Here is a 17,731-nt window from a genome sequence, read left to right as displayed (position 1 = left end):
ACTTTACACACAAAGTGGGCGGACGGGCAGGGGGGACCCCTCAAATCAGGAGACTTGCCTGCTTTTCCGGGGGGCCGCGGGGGTCACCCGATTTTCGGGAGCCTCCCGGCCATTCCGGGAGAGTAGGCAAGTATGAAGTGAATGTATATTTTTGCATATTTAACATGCAATCTGTCATTAAAACTATTGTATAGCTGTGTTATATCAAATAGTGCATAGAGACAATAAAGCAGTAGTGGCTACATAGAAACATAGAATGTGTCGGCAGATAAGAACCACTTGGCCCATCTAGTCTGCCCCCTTTTTTCTTTTTTTTTAACATTTTTTTTTTATCTCAAACCTTATTTGATCCTTAATTCTTTGTAAGGATATCCTTATGTCTATCCCATGCATGTATAAATTGGTCTACCGTCTTATCCTCTACCACCTCTGATGGGAGGCTATTCCACTTGTCCACTACCCTTTTTGTGAAGTAATTTTTCCTCAAATTCTCCCTGAACCTCCCCCCACTCCAGTCTCAGTACATGTCCTCGTGTCCTATTGCTTCTCTTCATTTGGAGAATGTTTCCCTCCTGGACCTTGTTAAACCCGTTGATATATTTGAAAGTTTCTATCACGTCTCCTCTTTCCCTTTTCTGCTCCAAACTATACATATTGAGATTTCTTAGTCTTTCTGGGTATGTTTTGTGATGTAGGCCATGCACCATTTTAGTTGCCCTTCTTTGTACAGTCTCTAATGTATTAATATCCTTCTGAAGATATGGCCTCCAGAATTGAACACAGCCGTACCAATGACCTATACAGTGGGATTATTACTTCTTTCTTTCTGCTGTTGATTCCTCTCCTAATGCAGCCAAGCATCTGACTTGCCTTCCTCGCCTTCCTCATTGCTTTGTTACATTGCTTACCTGCCTTTAAGTCACCTGAAATAGTGACTCATAGATCCCTTTCCTCCTCAGTAGTTTCCAGTATAGTGCCATTAATAGTATATTTAGCCTTTGGATTTGTGAGACCCAAGTGCATAATTTTGCATTTTTTTGGCATTAAACTGTAATTTCCACACTCTTGACCATTCCTCTAGTCTACCTAGATCCTCAATCATTTGTTTTTACCCCTCCTGGTGTGTCTACCCTGTTGCATACCTTTGTATCATCTGCAAAGAGGCATACTTTCCCTCTAATGCCATTTGCAATGTCACGATATTAAAAAGCACTGGTCCAAGTACAAATCCCTGGGGTACTCCACTGGTAACATTTCCCTCCTGTGAATGCACTCCATTTACCACAACTTTCTGTTTTCTATCCTGCAACCAAGATCTTATCCATTCAGTAATCCTAGTATCCAATCCCAAACGTTCAAGTTTATTTTGCAATCTGCGATGTGAAACAGTGTCAAAAGCCTTACTAAAGTCTAGATAAGTTATATCCACGGCTCCACCTTTATCCACCACTTTAGTCACACAGTCAAAAAGTCAATAAGATTTGTTTGACATGATCTTCCCCCAGTGAATCCATGCTGTTTGGGATCCTGTATATTGCTGTATTTGAGATCATCTACAACTCTGTCTTTTAAGAGTGTTTCCATCAATTTTCCTACTACTGATGCTCACTAGTCGTAGTTGCTTGCCTCTTCCTTGCGTCCACTTTTGTGCAGTGGGACTACGTTTGCTCTTTTCCAGTCCTCTGGAATTACTCCTGTAGCTAATGACTGGTTGAATAATTCTGCCAATGGTGCTACCAGCACCTCTTTAAGTTCTTTTAGTATCCTTGGATGTATCCCAACTGTCCCCATAGATTTATCCACTTTCAGCTTTGAGAGTTCTGTTAGGACCTTATCCGCTGTAAATGTACTTGTTTCATTTTCATGAATATTCCAGCAACTTAACTGTGGCCCCTTCCCCTCTCTTTCAGTAATGAATACTGAGCTAGCACCTGCTATTGTTAAATTATACAGGAGACCCAAACTGCAGGGATTCTTGGCATGGGACCCCCACAGTTCTGCTAATTGGGTGGGGACCAGGGATGCTTTCAGCCCAGGCCTTGGAAGGGGAGACCAAGCCTGGGCTGACTAGACTGGAGAAGATCTTACGTGTTGGCAGGGGGACCTTATGATGATGTGTGTGTTCCTGCCATGGTATAAGCTCCACCGGCTGGTTTAGCCTGGTGCTGGTTAATGGAAAATCAGTGGGACATCCCACCCGGGCTGGTTATGGATTTACGGGGGAACCCACACCATGTTTTAAAATATATTTTTTTAACTCTTCCTTTAACTTAAGATGCTTGCACAGATCATAGTGATCTATACAGTACTTCTGTTTGGACATGTTTGCCGTTGTGTTTTAGCTTCTATTTGCTGTTGGTTTTGAACTAAAAGATCAAAAAGACAGCAATTACACCTGCAAAATCCGACTAACGTTGATGTTTTGGTTTCAAATGAAGATGATACACAACGGATGATAAATATGCAGATTTTGCACTTGCAAATCCTGTCGATGTCCGTTTATATAAATTTACTTCAAAATAGAACATACAAAACTGAGGGAATCCTTAGTAAACGGCGCAAAACAGCTGCCCAAACACTAATTACATCAACAAAACCTCACCAGGATTCAATCTGACATATAGGCGCTTATAGTTTCTTTATAAGCACCTATTTGCAAGTCACAATCTTTTGATGCTAAATATGAATTCAAAATAGATCTGAAATCAACATTTTACAAAAACGACCCCGTAATAACTATAGAATGTCATTAAATATATTTTGGACTGCAAATAACTAAGGTAATCCTGAGCTCTTAACCCCCTAACCCTAACAAGCCTTTCTTGCAGCCTCACCTTAACATCCCCCCCTCCCCCCCTGTAGCTTAACCCTAATTCTCCCCGGTGGTGCCTCTCCCCAACCTTTCCTACCTGCAGCCTAAACCTAACCCTCTACCCCCCCCCCCCCGCAGCCTAACCCTAACCCTCCCTGGTGGTGCCAACCCCCCCACCCCCCCCTTCCTTTCCGCAGTCTAACCCTAACCTTTTAACCTTTTCCACCTGCAACCAAATTCCCACCCGAAATCCCCCACCCCCACCCCTTGGTTGATGAGTGTGGCGTCCCGGTAGTCCTCGTATCCAGACAATCAATGTCTGGATACCGACAATGGCATTCCAAGCTGTGATGTGATTCTGGCGTCGTTATTCCGACTGCCGGGATCCTGACCGCATCCCATTGGAATATGTCTCTAGAAGGGAATTTAATATTGGGGCACTGACAACTGTTGATGAAAAATATTAAAATACTAAATGTGCCTCATTTACACATACTCCTAGTAACTGCTCCTTAATGGATGCCTGCCAGATAAAATATAAACTGTCAGAGGGCGGGATGTACTAAGCGGAAAATGCGGTAAACCCTGTTTAATGCATTTTCCTGATGTACTATCCCTCGGCCGGCAGGTGAGCGCCGCTTTTGTTTACTATACCCCATAGAAGCCTATGGGCTTCTCTCCACGGCACTGTGTGAGGGATCCCTCCCAGTATACCTCGCGCCCACCCCCCGTCACTCTGCGCTTGCGCAGACTGACTCCCGGGGGCCGAAGTTAGGCAGCAGCTGCGCATCGTGGAGGACAGCTCTTATCGGAAGAGCTGTCCTCCGCAATGCTGATCGCATATGTAAGTAGATATGCAATCAGCATCGTGGCGCAGGGCGGCGATGTACATTAGTACATCCCACCCTAATACTTTTATAAAATGTTAAATCTGTACTCCTCGGAGTAAAGAAGGACAAACACACAAATAAATTACTAAACGCAATAACCCTTCATTTAGGAATAATCTATTCAATATAAAACCATAATTTGTGTTGATGTTAGTCAACATTAAGAGATGAATGTATAATGTATTTACTGGTTTATGACTAACCCTCGCTTCTATAAAGGTGTTACTAAGCTTAGTTATCTACAGAACTATCTGCTTTGTGTGTCTATGAATTCTTGCTAAACTGAACTATTCCTCCTGGTAACCAGGGAAAACCATGATCAGCCAGTATGTCCTTAATGTTATATATACATAAAAGCTATACAAAGGTCTCTCGCTTTCCTCCTCTCACAAGATAGGAACTGTTGGAGAAGTGTATGACGCACAAGGCATTTTACAGTCTGTCAATTTCAACAAGTGCTTACAATCATCATCTGAAAAACTACCATGTAGCTTATTACGACATGTAGCTTGATTTGTCAGATGATTATAATAGTAATTATAAATTGTCTACAAATGATTAAAATATAACAAATCCCTGCTAATAATCACTATACAATGCCTGAAAGGAAGTTTCAAGTTTTAGTTTTCTTCTTGTATGGTTTTCTTTTAAATAATTGTGGATGTTCATTTTCCGCAGCGCTATCATCCATTGCTTTATAAACTGTTTTACGTGATTTCTGAATCTGGTGTTTTACTACTTACAGCAGATTAAGAAGACTGGTCTTGTTGTGGTTGGAAATATGAAAGTCATTGGTCTCCACTGTTCCAGTAAGGAGCTTCATGCTGGTCAAATTGCAGTCATCAAGCATGGATCCAGACTCAAGGACTGTGATCTCTACTTCTCCAGGAAACCATGCTCAGCCTGCTTAAAAATGATCGTAAATGGTAAGCTATGACCCTTCAATGGGGTCCCGGCAGGTTCTTATGCTTTTCATTTGCTAATGCTTTTTTTCCTGGTATTTCTCCCCATTTCCTTCTTTTCTCCTGTACTATTCTTCTTTTGGTACTATGGCTGGGGGGATGAGGCTCTCCACCTGCCCAGTTGGTGTGTTTGTGGCATGAATGACAAAATAAAATGCTCTCTTGTCCTGGTCCAAGTTAAGAAATACCCAGCAGATATAGTATGTCTCTCACAGGCTCTCTTGACTGAGCGTAAGGTGGTAAACGTGGGTTGGCTGGATGTATCATTCCACATTTTCCCAAAATGCTAGGGGCGTTTCTGGTTTAGATTAAAAAAAAAAAATCCCTTAATGTCTGCATTGAACTGAGTCAGGTGAATTTCCATGGTAGTTATGTTTTCCTGCATGCATGTATTAATAACACTTTGCTTCATATTCTGGCCATTTATATTCCTCCTCCAAATAGTAATGAGATCCTCCGTACGGCACCTCTTTTACCCCTGGCTACTCTGGCTATTTGTTTGGGAGATTTTAATAATGTTATGGACCCTCACTCTATACAGTTGGAGAGAATCTTCTGGCCCTACCTCTTCTTTTCATTCCCCTACTCCGTTCGCTAAATTGGTCTCTGTGCTATGGTGGATGGATGTTTGGAGGATCCATTACCCCTCTGCTGCTCAATATTCTTTCCACTCTACCACCTTCCATACATTTTCTTGTATAGATTTAGCCTTAATCTCTCCGAGTCTTTTAGGGTATCGGAGGTGAGCTATTTGCCTAGGGGGATTTCCGACCTCTCATGTGCTTCTCTTCTTTGTACACCTAGAGCTTCCTATTCCACCATGCAGTTTATTACTCTGCCGGGATTATCCCAGGAAGCTATTGATTTCGTTGATGCTCCATTCACAGTGAAAGAAGCAAAGACAGCTGTCTCTTCCTTTCCAGCTTCCAAGGCTCCTGGTTGCGATGGGATTCCTGTGAAGGTGTACAGGAGGTTCAAGGATTTTTTTTTATCCCTCACTTGTTAGATGTCTTTAATTTTCTGACTGAATGGGACTATATTCGTCCCCCCAGTTTTGGCAAAACCTAGGAAGGACCCCACTCTCCCTGATGCCTATTGGCCCATCTCCCTCTTATCCACGGATGTCAAAGTACAACTTTTGGATAACAAGCTTTTGGCTACACATCTGAATTCAGTAATTACTTCCATTATCCACGAACACCAGACTGGGTTTATGCTGGGGAATTCTTTGGCTCTGATTCTTCTTATGCCTTCGGCTACCTCTAAGAAGTACTTCATAAATTTGCTTCTGGTCCTCGTATTATCCATTGGATTCAGTTGCTGTATTCTTCTCTGGCAGCCGAGTCTCAATTAATGGATACACTTTGGCCCTGTTGTCCGCTTGCTAGAGAGATCCAGTCAGGGAAAATGGAAGAAGTTGTATCGCTATATGCTGACAACATGCTCCTATTTTTAGATAATGTGGATGACTTTCTGGGCTCAGTGTTGCGAATTGTGAATGCCTTTGGAGTTTTCTCACGGTTACGTAATTGGGACAAATCTAGTATTTTTCCTATTTCCGGCTGTGTTCCTGACACAGAGCAACCCCTTTGCCCCTTAAGACCCACTTCTTCGCCAAACCCAGCCAAATCTCATCCTAACTCTCTGTTCCACGCTCTCTATGTACCCTGTCTGTGTCACCCCTGTCCGTCTACCCCTCCCCTTTAGAATGTAAGCTCTAACAAGTAGGGCCCTCTGCCATCAGCAGTCTTCTGCCACCTGATACTTATTCCAGTGTCATCTGCTGATGTAGCTATGTTTCTCTATCGTCCTAGTGGATGCTGGGGTTCCTGAAAGGACCATGGGGAATAGCGGCTCCGCAGGAGACAAAGCACAAAAGTAAAGCTTTCCGATCAGGTGGTGTGCACTGGCTCCTCCCCCTATGACCCTCCTCCAAGCCAGTTAGATTTTTGTGCCCGGCCGAGAAGGGTGCAATCTAGGTGGCTCTCCTAAAGAGCTGCTTAGAAAAGTTTAGCTTAGGTTTTTTATTTTACAGTGAGTCCTGCTGGCAACAGGATCACTGCAACGAGGGACTTAGGGGAGAAGAAGTGAACTCACCTGCGTGCAGGATGGATTGGCTTCTTGGCTACTGGACATCAGCTCCAGAGGGACGATCACAGGTACAGCCTGGATGGTCACCGGAGCCTTGCCGCCGGCCCCCTTGCAGATGCTGAAGTAAGAAGAGGTCCAGAATCGGCGGCAGAAGACTCCTCAGTCTTTTAAAGGTAGCGCACAGCACTGCAGCTGTGCGCCATTTTCCTCTCAGCACACTTCACACGGCAGTCACTGAGGGTGCAGGGCGCTGGGAGGGGGGCGCCCTGGGAGGCAAATGAATACCTATTTTGGCTAAAAATACCTCACATATAGCCTCCGGAGGCTATATGGAGATATTTAACCCCTGCCAGAATCCGTTAAGAGCGGGAGACGAGGCCGCCGAAAAAGGGGCGGGGCCTATCTCCTCAGCACACAGCGCCATTTTCCCTCACAGAAAGGCTGGAGGGAAGGCTCCCAGGCTCTCCCCTGCACTGCACTACAGAAACAGGGTTAAAACAGAGAGGGGGGGGCACTAAATTGGCGTTAGAAATATATAAAAAAGATGCTATAAGGGAAAACACTTATATAAGGTTGTCCCTATATAATTATAGCGTTTTTTGGTGTGTGCTGGTAAACTCTCCCTCTGTCTCTCCAAAGGGCTAGTGGGTCCTGTCCTCTATCAGAGCATTCCCTGTGTGTGTGCTGTGTGTCGGTACGTGTGTGTCGACATGTATGAGGACGATGTTGGTGAGGAGGCGGAGCAATTGCCTGTAATGGTGATGTCACTCTCTAGGGAGTCGACACCGGAATGGATGGCTTATTTAGGAAATTACGTGATAATGTCAACACGCTGCAAGGTCGGTTGACGACATGAGACGGCCGACAAACAATTAGTACCGGTCCAGACGTCTCAAAAACACCGTCAGGGGTTTTAAAACGCCCGTTTACTTTAGTCGGTCGACACAGACACAGACAGGGACACTGAATCCAGTGTCGACGGTGAATAAACAAACGTATTCCTTATTAGGGCCACACGTTAAAGGCAATGAAGGAGGTGTTACATATTTCTGATACTACAAGTACCACAAAAGAGGGTATTATGTGGGATGTGAAAAAACTACCGTAGTTTTTCCTGAATCAGATAAATTAAATAAAGTGTGTGATGATGCGTGGGTTCCCCCCGATAGAAAATTATGGGCGGTATACCCTTTCCCGCCAGAAGTTAGGGCGCGTTGGGAAACACCCCTTAGGGTGGATAAGGCGCTCACACGCTTATCAAAACAAGTGGCGGTACCGTCTATAGATAGGGCCGTCCTCAAGGACCAGCTGACAGGAGGCTGGAAAATATCATAAAAAGTATATACACACATACTGGTGTTATACTGCGACCAGCGATCGCCTCAGCCTGGATGTGCAGAGCTGGGGTGGCTTGGTCGGATTCCCTGACTAAAAATATTGATACCCTTGACAGGGACAGTATTTTATTGACTATAGAGCATTTAAAGGATGCATTTCTATATATGCGAGATGCACAGAGGGATATTTGCACTCTGGCATCAAGAGTAAATGCGATGTCCATATCTGCCAGAAGATGTTATGGACACGACAGTGGTCAGGTGATGCAGATTCCAAACGGCACAAAGGTGTATTGCCGTATAAAGGAAGAGGAGTTATTTGGGGTCGGTCCATCGGACCTGGTGGCCACGGCAACTGCTGGAAAATCCGCCGTTTTTACCCTAAGTCACATCTCTGCAGAAAAAGACACCGTCTTTTCAGCCTCAGTCCTTTCGTCCCTATAAGATCATATCTGCCCAGGGATAGAGGAAAGGGAAGAAGACTGCAGCAGGCAGCCCATTCCCAGGAACAGAAGCGTTCCACCGCTTCTGACAAGTTCTCAGCATGGCGCTGAGACCGTACAGGACCCCTGGATCCTACAAGTAGTATCCCAGGGGTACAGATTGGAATGTCGAGACTTTTCCCCTTCGCAGGCTCCTGAAGTCTGCTTTACCAAGGTCTCCCTCCGACAAGGAGGAGGTATGGGAAAAAATTCACAAGCTGTATTCCCAGCAGGTGATAATTAAATTACCCCTCCTACTACAAGAAAAGGGGTATTATTCCACACTATATTGTGGTACTGAAGCCAGAAGGCTAGGTGAGACTTATTCTAAAAAAATTTTTGAACACTTACAAAGGTTCAAATCAAGATGGAGTCACTCAGAGCAGTGATAACGAACCAGGAAGAAGGGGACTATATAGTGTCCCGGGACATCAGGGATGCTTACCTCTATGTCCCAAATTTGCCCTTCTCACTAAGGGTACCTCAGGTTCGTGGTGCAGAACTGTCACTATCAGTTTCAGACGCTGCCGTTTGGATTGTCCACGGCACCCCGGGTCTTTACCAAGGTAATGGCCGAAATGATGATTCTTCTTCGAAGAAAAGGCGTCTTAATTATCCCTTACTTGGACGATCTCCTGATAAGGGCATAGTCCAGGGAACAGTTGGAGGTCGGAGTAGCACTATCTCGGATACTGCTACAACAGCACGGGTGGATTCTAAATATTCCAAAATCGCAGCTGATCCCGACGACACGTCTGCTGTGCCTAGGGATGATTCTGGACACAGTCCAGAAAAAGGTGTTTCTCCCGGAAGAGAAAGCCAGGGAGTTATCCGAGCTAGTCAGGAACCTCCTAAAAACAGTGCATCATTGCACAAGGGTCCTGGTAAAAATGGTGGCTTCCTACGAAGCAATTCCATTCGGCAGATTTCACGCAAGAACTTTTCAGTGGGATCTGCTGGACAAATGGTCCGGATCGCATCTTCAGATGCATCAGCGGATAACCCTATATCCAAGGACAAGGGTGTCTCTCCTGTGGTGGTTATAGAGTGCTCATCTTCTAGAGGGCCGCAGATTCGGCATTCAGGATTGGATGCTGGTGACCACGGAGCCCAGGCCGAGAGGCTGGGGAGCAGTCACACAAGGAAAAAATTTCCAGGGAGTGTGATCAAGTCTGGAGACTTTTCTCCACATAAATATACTGGAGCTAAGGGTAAATTTATAATGCCCTAAGCTTAGCAAGACCTCTGCTTCAAGGTCAGCCGGTATTGATCCAGTGGGAAAAACATCACGGCAGTCGCCCACGTAAACAGACAGGGCGACACAAGAAGCAGGAGGGCAATGGCAAAAACTGCAAGGACTTTTCGCTGGGCGGAAAATCATGTGATAGCACTGTCAGCAGTGTTTCATCCCGGGAATGGAAACTGGGAAGCAGACTTCCTCAGCAGGCACGACCTCCACCCGGGAGAGTGGAAACTTCATCGGGAAGTTTTTTCCACATGATTGTAAACCGTTGGGAAATACCAAAGGTGGACATGATGGCGTCCCGTCTGAACAAAAAACGGGACAGGTATTGCGCCAGGTCAAGAGACCCTCAGGCAATAGCTGTGGACGTTCTGGTAACACCGTGGGTGTACCAGTCGGTGTATGTGTTCCCTCCTCTGCTTCTCATACCTAAGGTGCTGAGAATTATAAGACGTAGAGGAGTAAGAACTATACTCATGGCTCCGGATTGGCCAAGAAGGACTTGGTACCCGGAACTTCAAGAGATGCTTACAGAGGTCTTATGGCCTCTGCCGCTAAGAAGGGACTTGCTTCAGCAAGTACCATGTCTGTTCCAAGACTTACCGCAGCTGCGTTTGTCGGCATGGCGGTGGAAAGCCGGATCCTAAGGGAAAAAGGCATTCCGGAAGAGGTCATTCCTACCCTGGTCAAAGCCAGAAAGGAGGTGACCGCACAACATTATCACCACATGTGGCGAAAATATGTTGCGTGGTGTGAGGCCAGGAAGGCCCCACAAAGAAATTTCAACTCGGTCGTTTCCTGCATTTCCTGCAAACAGGAGTGTCTATGGGCCTCAAATTGGGGTCCATTAAGGTTCAAATTTCGGCCCTGTCGATTTTCTTCCAGAAAGAATTGGCTTCAGTTCCTGAAGTCCAGAAGTTTGTCAAGGGAGTATTGCATATACAACCCCCTTTTGTGCCTCCAGTGGCACTGTGGGATCTCAACGTAGTTCTGGGATTCCTCAAATCACATTGGTTTAAAACCAGTCAAATCTGTGGATTTGAAGCATCTCACATGAAAAGTGACCATGCTCTTGGCCCTGGCCTGGACCAGGCGAGTGTCAAATTGGTGGTTTTTTCTCAAAAAAGCCCATATCTGTTTGTCCATTCGGACAGGGCAGAGCTGCGGACTCGTCCCCAGTTCTCTCCCTAAGGTGGTGTCAGTGTTTCACCTGAACCAGCTTATTGTGGTGCCTTGCACCTACTAGGGACTTGGAGGACTCCAAGTTGCTAGATGTTGTCAGGGCCCTGAAAATATGTTCCAGGACGGCTGGAGTCAGGAAAACTGACTTGCTGTTATCCTGTATGCACCCAACAAACTGGGTGCTCTTGCTTCTAAGCAGACTATTGCTAGTTGGATGTGTAATACAATTCAGCTTGCACATTCTGTGGCAGGCCTGCCACAGCCAAAATATGTAAATGCCCATTCCACAAGGAAGGTGGGCTCATCTTGGGCGGCTGCCCGAGGGGTCTCGGCTTTACAACTTTGCCGAGCAGCTACTTGGTCAGGGGCAAACACGTTTGCTAAATTCTACAAATTTGATACCCTGGCTAAGGAGGACCTGGAGTTCTCTCATTCGGTGCTGCAGAGTCATCCGCACTCTCCCGCCCGTTTGGGAGCTTTGGTATAATCCCCATGGTCCTTTCAGGAACCCCAGCATCCACTAGGACGATAGAGAAAATAAGAATTTACTTACCGATAATTCTATTTCTCGGAGTCCGTAGTGGATGCTGGGCGCCCATCCCAAGTGCGGATTATCTGCAATACTTGTACATAGTTACAAAAATCGGGTTATTATTGTTGTGAGCCATCTTTTCAGAGGCTCCGCTGTTATCATACTGTTAACTGGGTTTAGATCACAAGTTGTACGGTGTGATTGGTGTGGCTGGTATGAGTCTTACCCGGGATTCAAAATTCCTCCCTTATTGTGTACGCTCGTCCGGGCACAGTACCTAACTGGCTTGGAGGAGGGTCATAGGGGGAGGAGCCAGTGCACACCACCTGATCGGAAAGCTTTACTTTTGTGCCCTGTCTCCTGCGGAGCCGCTATTCCCCATGGTCCTTTCAGGAACCCCAGCATCCACTACGGACTCCGAGAAATAGAATTATCGGTAAGTAAATTCTTATTTTAGTTACCCTGTACTTGTCCTATATTGTCTTCAACTGAAAGTTGCTGTTTTCCTGTTTTGATTTTGTTTATGTACTCTGTAATTGGGCACTGTGGAACTCTTGTGGCGCCATATAATTAAAGGATAATAATAATGTTGACTTTGTGTTTTAAGTACAGTACCTAGGAGTCTGGATTACGCCTCAAGTTTTGGATTATGTTTCTGAAAACATAGACCCCGTTTAGTTTAATTTTAAGATGAGAGCTCATACATGGAAGAAATTGCCCTTGTCTGTTATGTGTAGTATTAATCTATTCAAAATGTCCATCCAACCTAAATATTTAAACCTAATTCAGCACTCTCTAGTCTATAATCCTAAAAAGTGTTTCAAGTATTGACAGTGTTCTGTCATTCTTCATTTGAGGCAATAATAATAATAAACCAGCTCAGGTGGTTATCAGAAGTCTGTAGCAGGTTGCTTGGGACCAGAAGTATTTTGGATATCTGATTTTTCCGTATTTTGGAATAATTGCATACCATAATGAGATACCATGGCGATGGGACCCAAGTCTAAGCACAGAATGCGTTTGTTTCATATACACCTTATACACACAGCCTGAAGGTAATTTTAGCCAATATTTTTAATAACTTTGTGCATTAAACAAAGTTTGTGTACATTCACACAATTCATTTATGTTTCATATACACCTTATACACACAGCCTGAAGGCCATTTAATACAATATGTTTAATAACTTTGTGTATTAAACAAAGTTTGTGTACATTGAGCTATCAGAAAACAAATGTTTCACTATCTCAGTCTTACTCAAAAAATTCTGTGTTTCAGAATATTTGGATATTTATTTATTTATTACCAGTTATTTATATAGCGCACACATATTCTGCAGCGCTTTACAGAGACTATTTGCCCAGTCACATCAGTCCCTGCCCCAGTGGAGCTTACAATCTATATTCCCTACCACATGTACACACACACACATTCATACTATGGTTAATTTGTGTTGGGATCCAATTGACCTACCAGTATATTTTTGGATTGTGGGAGGAAACCGTAGCACCCAGAGGAAGCCCACGCAAGAACGGGGAGCATATACAAAATCCGCACAGGTAGAGCCATGGCGGAAATCGAACCCATGACCTTAGTGCTGTGAGGCAGTAATGCTAACCATTACACCATCCGTAGGTCTAAGGCTTCAGGTGGGTTAGGCCTTCCTAACCTCAGGTTGTATTATGCAGCTGCCCAATTGGTCCACCTGTCTAGCTGGGCTTCTGATTTTGCGGATTTTAATTTTCGTTAATTTTCTGGCCGAGCTAGTCGGGTCCTCCCTTTTTCTTATGCAATTTCTGCTTTTTGGTCTTCTTAATTTACTATGACAAGCTCTAATGATTTGGCGATATGCTCACACCCTATATGAATGGTCAAATTTTGATGTTGATTACCCCCTTTCGTTTAACCCTTCACATATCCTGAGCTACGTAAAATCTCCTTGGACAATATTTGGGTGTTGAAGGAGGTTACTTCCCTAGGTCAATTGTTTGGTGACTGGTGAGGGACTTTTTAAGTCTTTCATGCAGACTGAGTTTGCTGTCTGTACTACAGCCTTTTCAGATATTTGCAACTGTGACACGGGTAACACCAAGAACCATGGATTCATATTTATTTACATTAAGATGTCTCAAATTTACATCTCTACAGATTTACTAAATTTTTGAACACACATTTATATTTACAACCATGTAAATCGGAAAGTCCCATGCAAAGAACGGGTAGAATAGCTAGTATAGTTATACGTTGTGCTTTACCACCATTTAAAGTTATTGTGGCAATAAATAGAGAGCTTTGGTGTGTGTGATGTGGGCAGGCATGGAGGGCACCTCTTTCATGACTGACCACATCAGAGTCATGGAGTTGTCGTAACTCCATGTCAAAGTTCCATGATAAGTGGGAGAGATGGGGTCTCTCCAGATTGGGTAGGGGTGGTGATTCATCTGGGAAATCCTAGACTACGTGCACTACAACTGTGTTTAGGGTAAAGTGGTGTGTTCTTATGTCCGTTTTCAGCACCTTGTCCAAACCTTGTCAATTTCTGTGTTATATCTAAAATGTTGTATTCCTCTCCTTGTTCTATACTTGAAGGACGTTTTGCACACCTTGTATTCCATGTATTTGTTATTGACTTGCATTGCCCTTTTATATCTATGTCATAAAGTATTCCTTGACAACAATGTAATTGTTTCACTTTTTGTAGAGTTTTAAAATCAATAAAAAGCACTTAATAAAAAAAAAAATTCTATGGGCCAGATGTACTAAGCTTTGGAGAGAAATAAACTACCAACCAAACAGATTATAACTGTTGAGAGGCTCAGTGGAAATGAGGCACAAGCCACAAAAGTACTTTTTTACAGGACAACAAGTTGTAGGAAAGAAGTTTGTAGAAAGTTGGTGCCTATTTGTATTTATTTGAACAGGAATTTAAATTAGAGGGTTTATTGCTGCTATAAACAAATCTTGGATGGTATTATACACTATGTATGTATTTATTGACTAAATCATAAACAGTGTATTGGTTCTTTGTTTGTTTATTCAGATTTGTTTTTGTTTGTTTTTTAAATATATGTTTATTGAGAAAAAGAAACATAACACGATAAAGGGCAAAACAGTATGAAACACAGGCATGCATGGCAATATGGTATTCGGATAGAAGTCCACAATGGGTATAGATACAACATGACATTGTTAAGGGGATAGCCCGTCTCCAAAGAGGCAGAGCAGCATGACAAACATCAGTTTATTCAGATTTTTATATCGGGATGTAGCATTTAATAATGTACCTGTTGCATTATTGTGAATAATGAAATAATACATAAAATACTAATTTCGATACGTTACCGATACTAAAAATTATGTATATAAAGTCAGTGGATAATGAGTGAATATTATTATTAATCATATCTCTGAACTTTTATATCACATCCAAGTTCTCATCAATGTTTTCACATTCTAGTGTTTCTCGACTTTCATCAGATTTCAAGGATTGATAAAATGGAGCATAAACAGGTGGTTACACTGCAGGAGACTCTATGGCCGGTATTCAAATGATATATCACACCCAATTTCCTTCCTAAAGTGATCCCCGTTATCGCGCATATTGCGCCCATAGTAATCATGTTTAGCTGTATAAAGGGTGAGGGCGCCTCACTACCCCAGGGGTAGTGAGCTGAAATTATGCCATTCCCTCCAGCATAAACAGATCGGATGTGGAAGCGGGTGGAGCAGAATTCAATCTCCAAGGTTAGAAGGCATACCCCGAGTTTTCTGTAGACTAACCCTCAAAGATTCCTCGCTAGGATTGTTTTCCGCAGTTTCAAAATACATTTCCTTTATTGTCCTTCCATTTATTTTCATCACTAGAATGTTTCTTACCTGTTAATTTGAAATAAACTTAAACATTAACCTCACCATCTTGAAAACAATGTCTTGTAACATCAGCATTTACATTCAGTGAATGTGACAGTTTGTTACATTCACTGAAAAAAAAAAATCAAAAGAAATAGCCACTGAATCTAACCACCAGCACAATGGGCCCCTTTTCGTCTAGATAAGTCTTGAAATATAATGCCAGGGATTTGTATTTTGCTGCTGCTGCTGGTGAGAAGTGGCCAGACGCCACTATGTTAGAAGATAGTGGAGCAGACGCTAGATAGCAGAAGCTACTTGATGGCAGCAAAAGTTCAAAATCCAGTGTAGATGTGGCAAGTGCCTCTTTTCCACCAAGCCCCTCATTTTTCAAACACAGGGGGTCATTCCGACCTGTTCGCACGCTGACGTTTTTCGCAGCACAGCGATTAGATCACTACTGTATGCACCGCAATGCGCAGGCGCGTTGTACAGGTACAAAGCGGATCATTGCTGAGCGATGGATTTAACGAAGAATCCATTCGCACAGCCGATCGCAAGGAGATTGATCGGAAGAGGGCATTTGTGTCAACTGACCGTTTTCTGGGAGTGTTTGGCATGTCCAGGCGTTTGCAGGGTGGGTGTTCTGACGTCAATTCCGGGACCAGACAGACTGAAGTGATCACAAGGGCTGAGTAAGTTCAGACCTACTCAGAAACTGAACAAAATTTGTTTTTGCAGAGCTCGGTTTAGGCGGCGACTATCTGATCACAGTGCTGCAAAAAGTAGCTGGCGAGCGATCAACTCTGAATGACCCCCCCCCCCCCCCCCCCAAGCCTGTAACATAGCAGGAGCTGGTTGGCTGGTACTTTATCTTTCTCCACTTTATGTCGTCCGATCCCACGGATCAGTGAAATATATTGTACACTTAGTCTGAACACATGATTGCACGCTCCCGTCTGCCAACATCGGGGTCGTCCCTTGTACACATCAGATAGGACGACCTGGGTGCAGACAGCATGCAGCTGAATGCGGCTAATGAACAATACTGTATATTGTGTGATATATCATTCAGTGTGTACGGGTGACTGCTGTATCGTTACATCAGATGTCACGTCGCCACCGATACACACATCTTTGTTTGGCTTCATAAGACTTCTGTATAATAAGAGATTTTCTTTTTGCGTGTATCAATTTCTGTTCCCAGCTGGGGTGAACCAGATCTCCTACTGGCCCTCAGATCCAGAGATGAGCCTTCAGCAAGAAAACTCTTCCCACACAGACAACGGAGATGCCAGGCTGGACGCCAATGCAGTTGAGCGGTTAAAATCAAACAGTCGTGCCCATGTGTGCGTGTTGCTGCAGCCGTTGTCATGTAACATGGTGCAGTTTGTAGAAGAAACATCCTTGAAATGTGACTTTGTGCAGATGATTGCCAGGAAGTGGCCTGAATTCCCAACGAGATCTTTCTACGAGTATCGCCAGGAACGGTTTAAGCAGTATGAAACAATGTTTTTAATCTCTAATGAGGACACGCACAAGGAGATCCTCAAGCTGATAGGGCTGGAGAATCTATGTGAAAACCCATATTTCATTAGCCTGAGACAGAACATGAAGGAGCTCGTCTTCATACTGGCTACAGTGGCGGCCAGTGTTCCCAACTACTCTGATTTTGGTTTCTACCTCCGTAAGACGAGTGCTGAGAATCACCAAAGCCTTTCTCAAGAAATTGCACAGCACTGTATCATTCAAGCCCGGCTGCTGGCATATCGAACCGGTTAGTGGTCTGTTTAATTAGATTTTTTTTATAGTATAATTAGTAGGGTATAGAGTGTTCTACATTGGAGCACATCTTTGTTCACACTGTTGGCCTGATTCAGTGATGAAGCCAATGCTGATTCGGATGTAGCTGACTGATGGTTTTAGAATTGCGCACGCACCGTGATGGTCTTGCGACAGCGGTCGCAGGCAAGATTAATACGCAGAGTAATTGACGGACAGTAGCTGTGTGGGGGAGGTAACGGGAAGTGGCGACAAAAATGCAGGCATGTTGCGACCATTTTTTAGGGCAAGTATCTGCCAGCAAGTGCGTCTTCTGACGCAGATTCACTGGTTTCAGCATCCTAATTCAGGCATCCATTCTGAGAAACCTTAGACTTGACAAGTCCTGGAAGGGATCAGCAATTAAATTTTACTACATGATAATAGAAATACAGAGATCTCAGTTTGCATATATTTGCAAATTTATGATTAAGCCGCCAAGCCATGTCAAGGTGTCTTGGTCCCTAATGCTACGTAATAATTGCACCCACTCTGGGTCATATACTTCCATACTCTTATGCTACATGAT

The 17,731-nt window shown here is 43.9% G+C and overlaps 1 protein-coding gene across 7 annotated transcripts in view; it reads left to right on the top strand.

The window, feature by feature from the left end:
* The window catches only part of CDADC1 (cytidine and dCMP deaminase domain containing 1), a 77,416-nt gene that overhangs the window by 23,022 nt on the left and 36,663 nt on the right, over positions 1 to 17,731 (top strand). For all 7 annotated transcript variants that reach the window (XR_010206525.1, XM_063952005.1, XM_063952004.1 and 4 more), the window contains 2 exons: positions 4,448 to 4,628; positions 16,589 to 17,158. Coding sequence is in view for 6 of the 7 variants with exons in the window: in XM_063952005.1 (XP_063808075.1) it covers positions 4,448 to 4,628; positions 16,589 to 17,158 (751 nt within the window). In the remaining variant the exon portion in view is untranslated. The remainder of the gene's footprint in view (positions 1 to 4,447; positions 4,629 to 16,588; positions 17,159 to 17,731) is intronic.

This window comes from Pseudophryne corroboree, chromosome 2 (assembly GCF_028390025.1).
Source record: "Pseudophryne corroboree isolate aPseCor3 chromosome 2, aPseCor3.hap2, whole genome shotgun sequence".
NCBI lineage: Eukaryota > Metazoa > Chordata > Amphibia > Anura > Myobatrachidae > Pseudophryne > Pseudophryne corroboree.
Note: the sequence above shows the minus strand (reverse complement) of the source record. Positions and strands in the feature narration are given on the sequence as shown.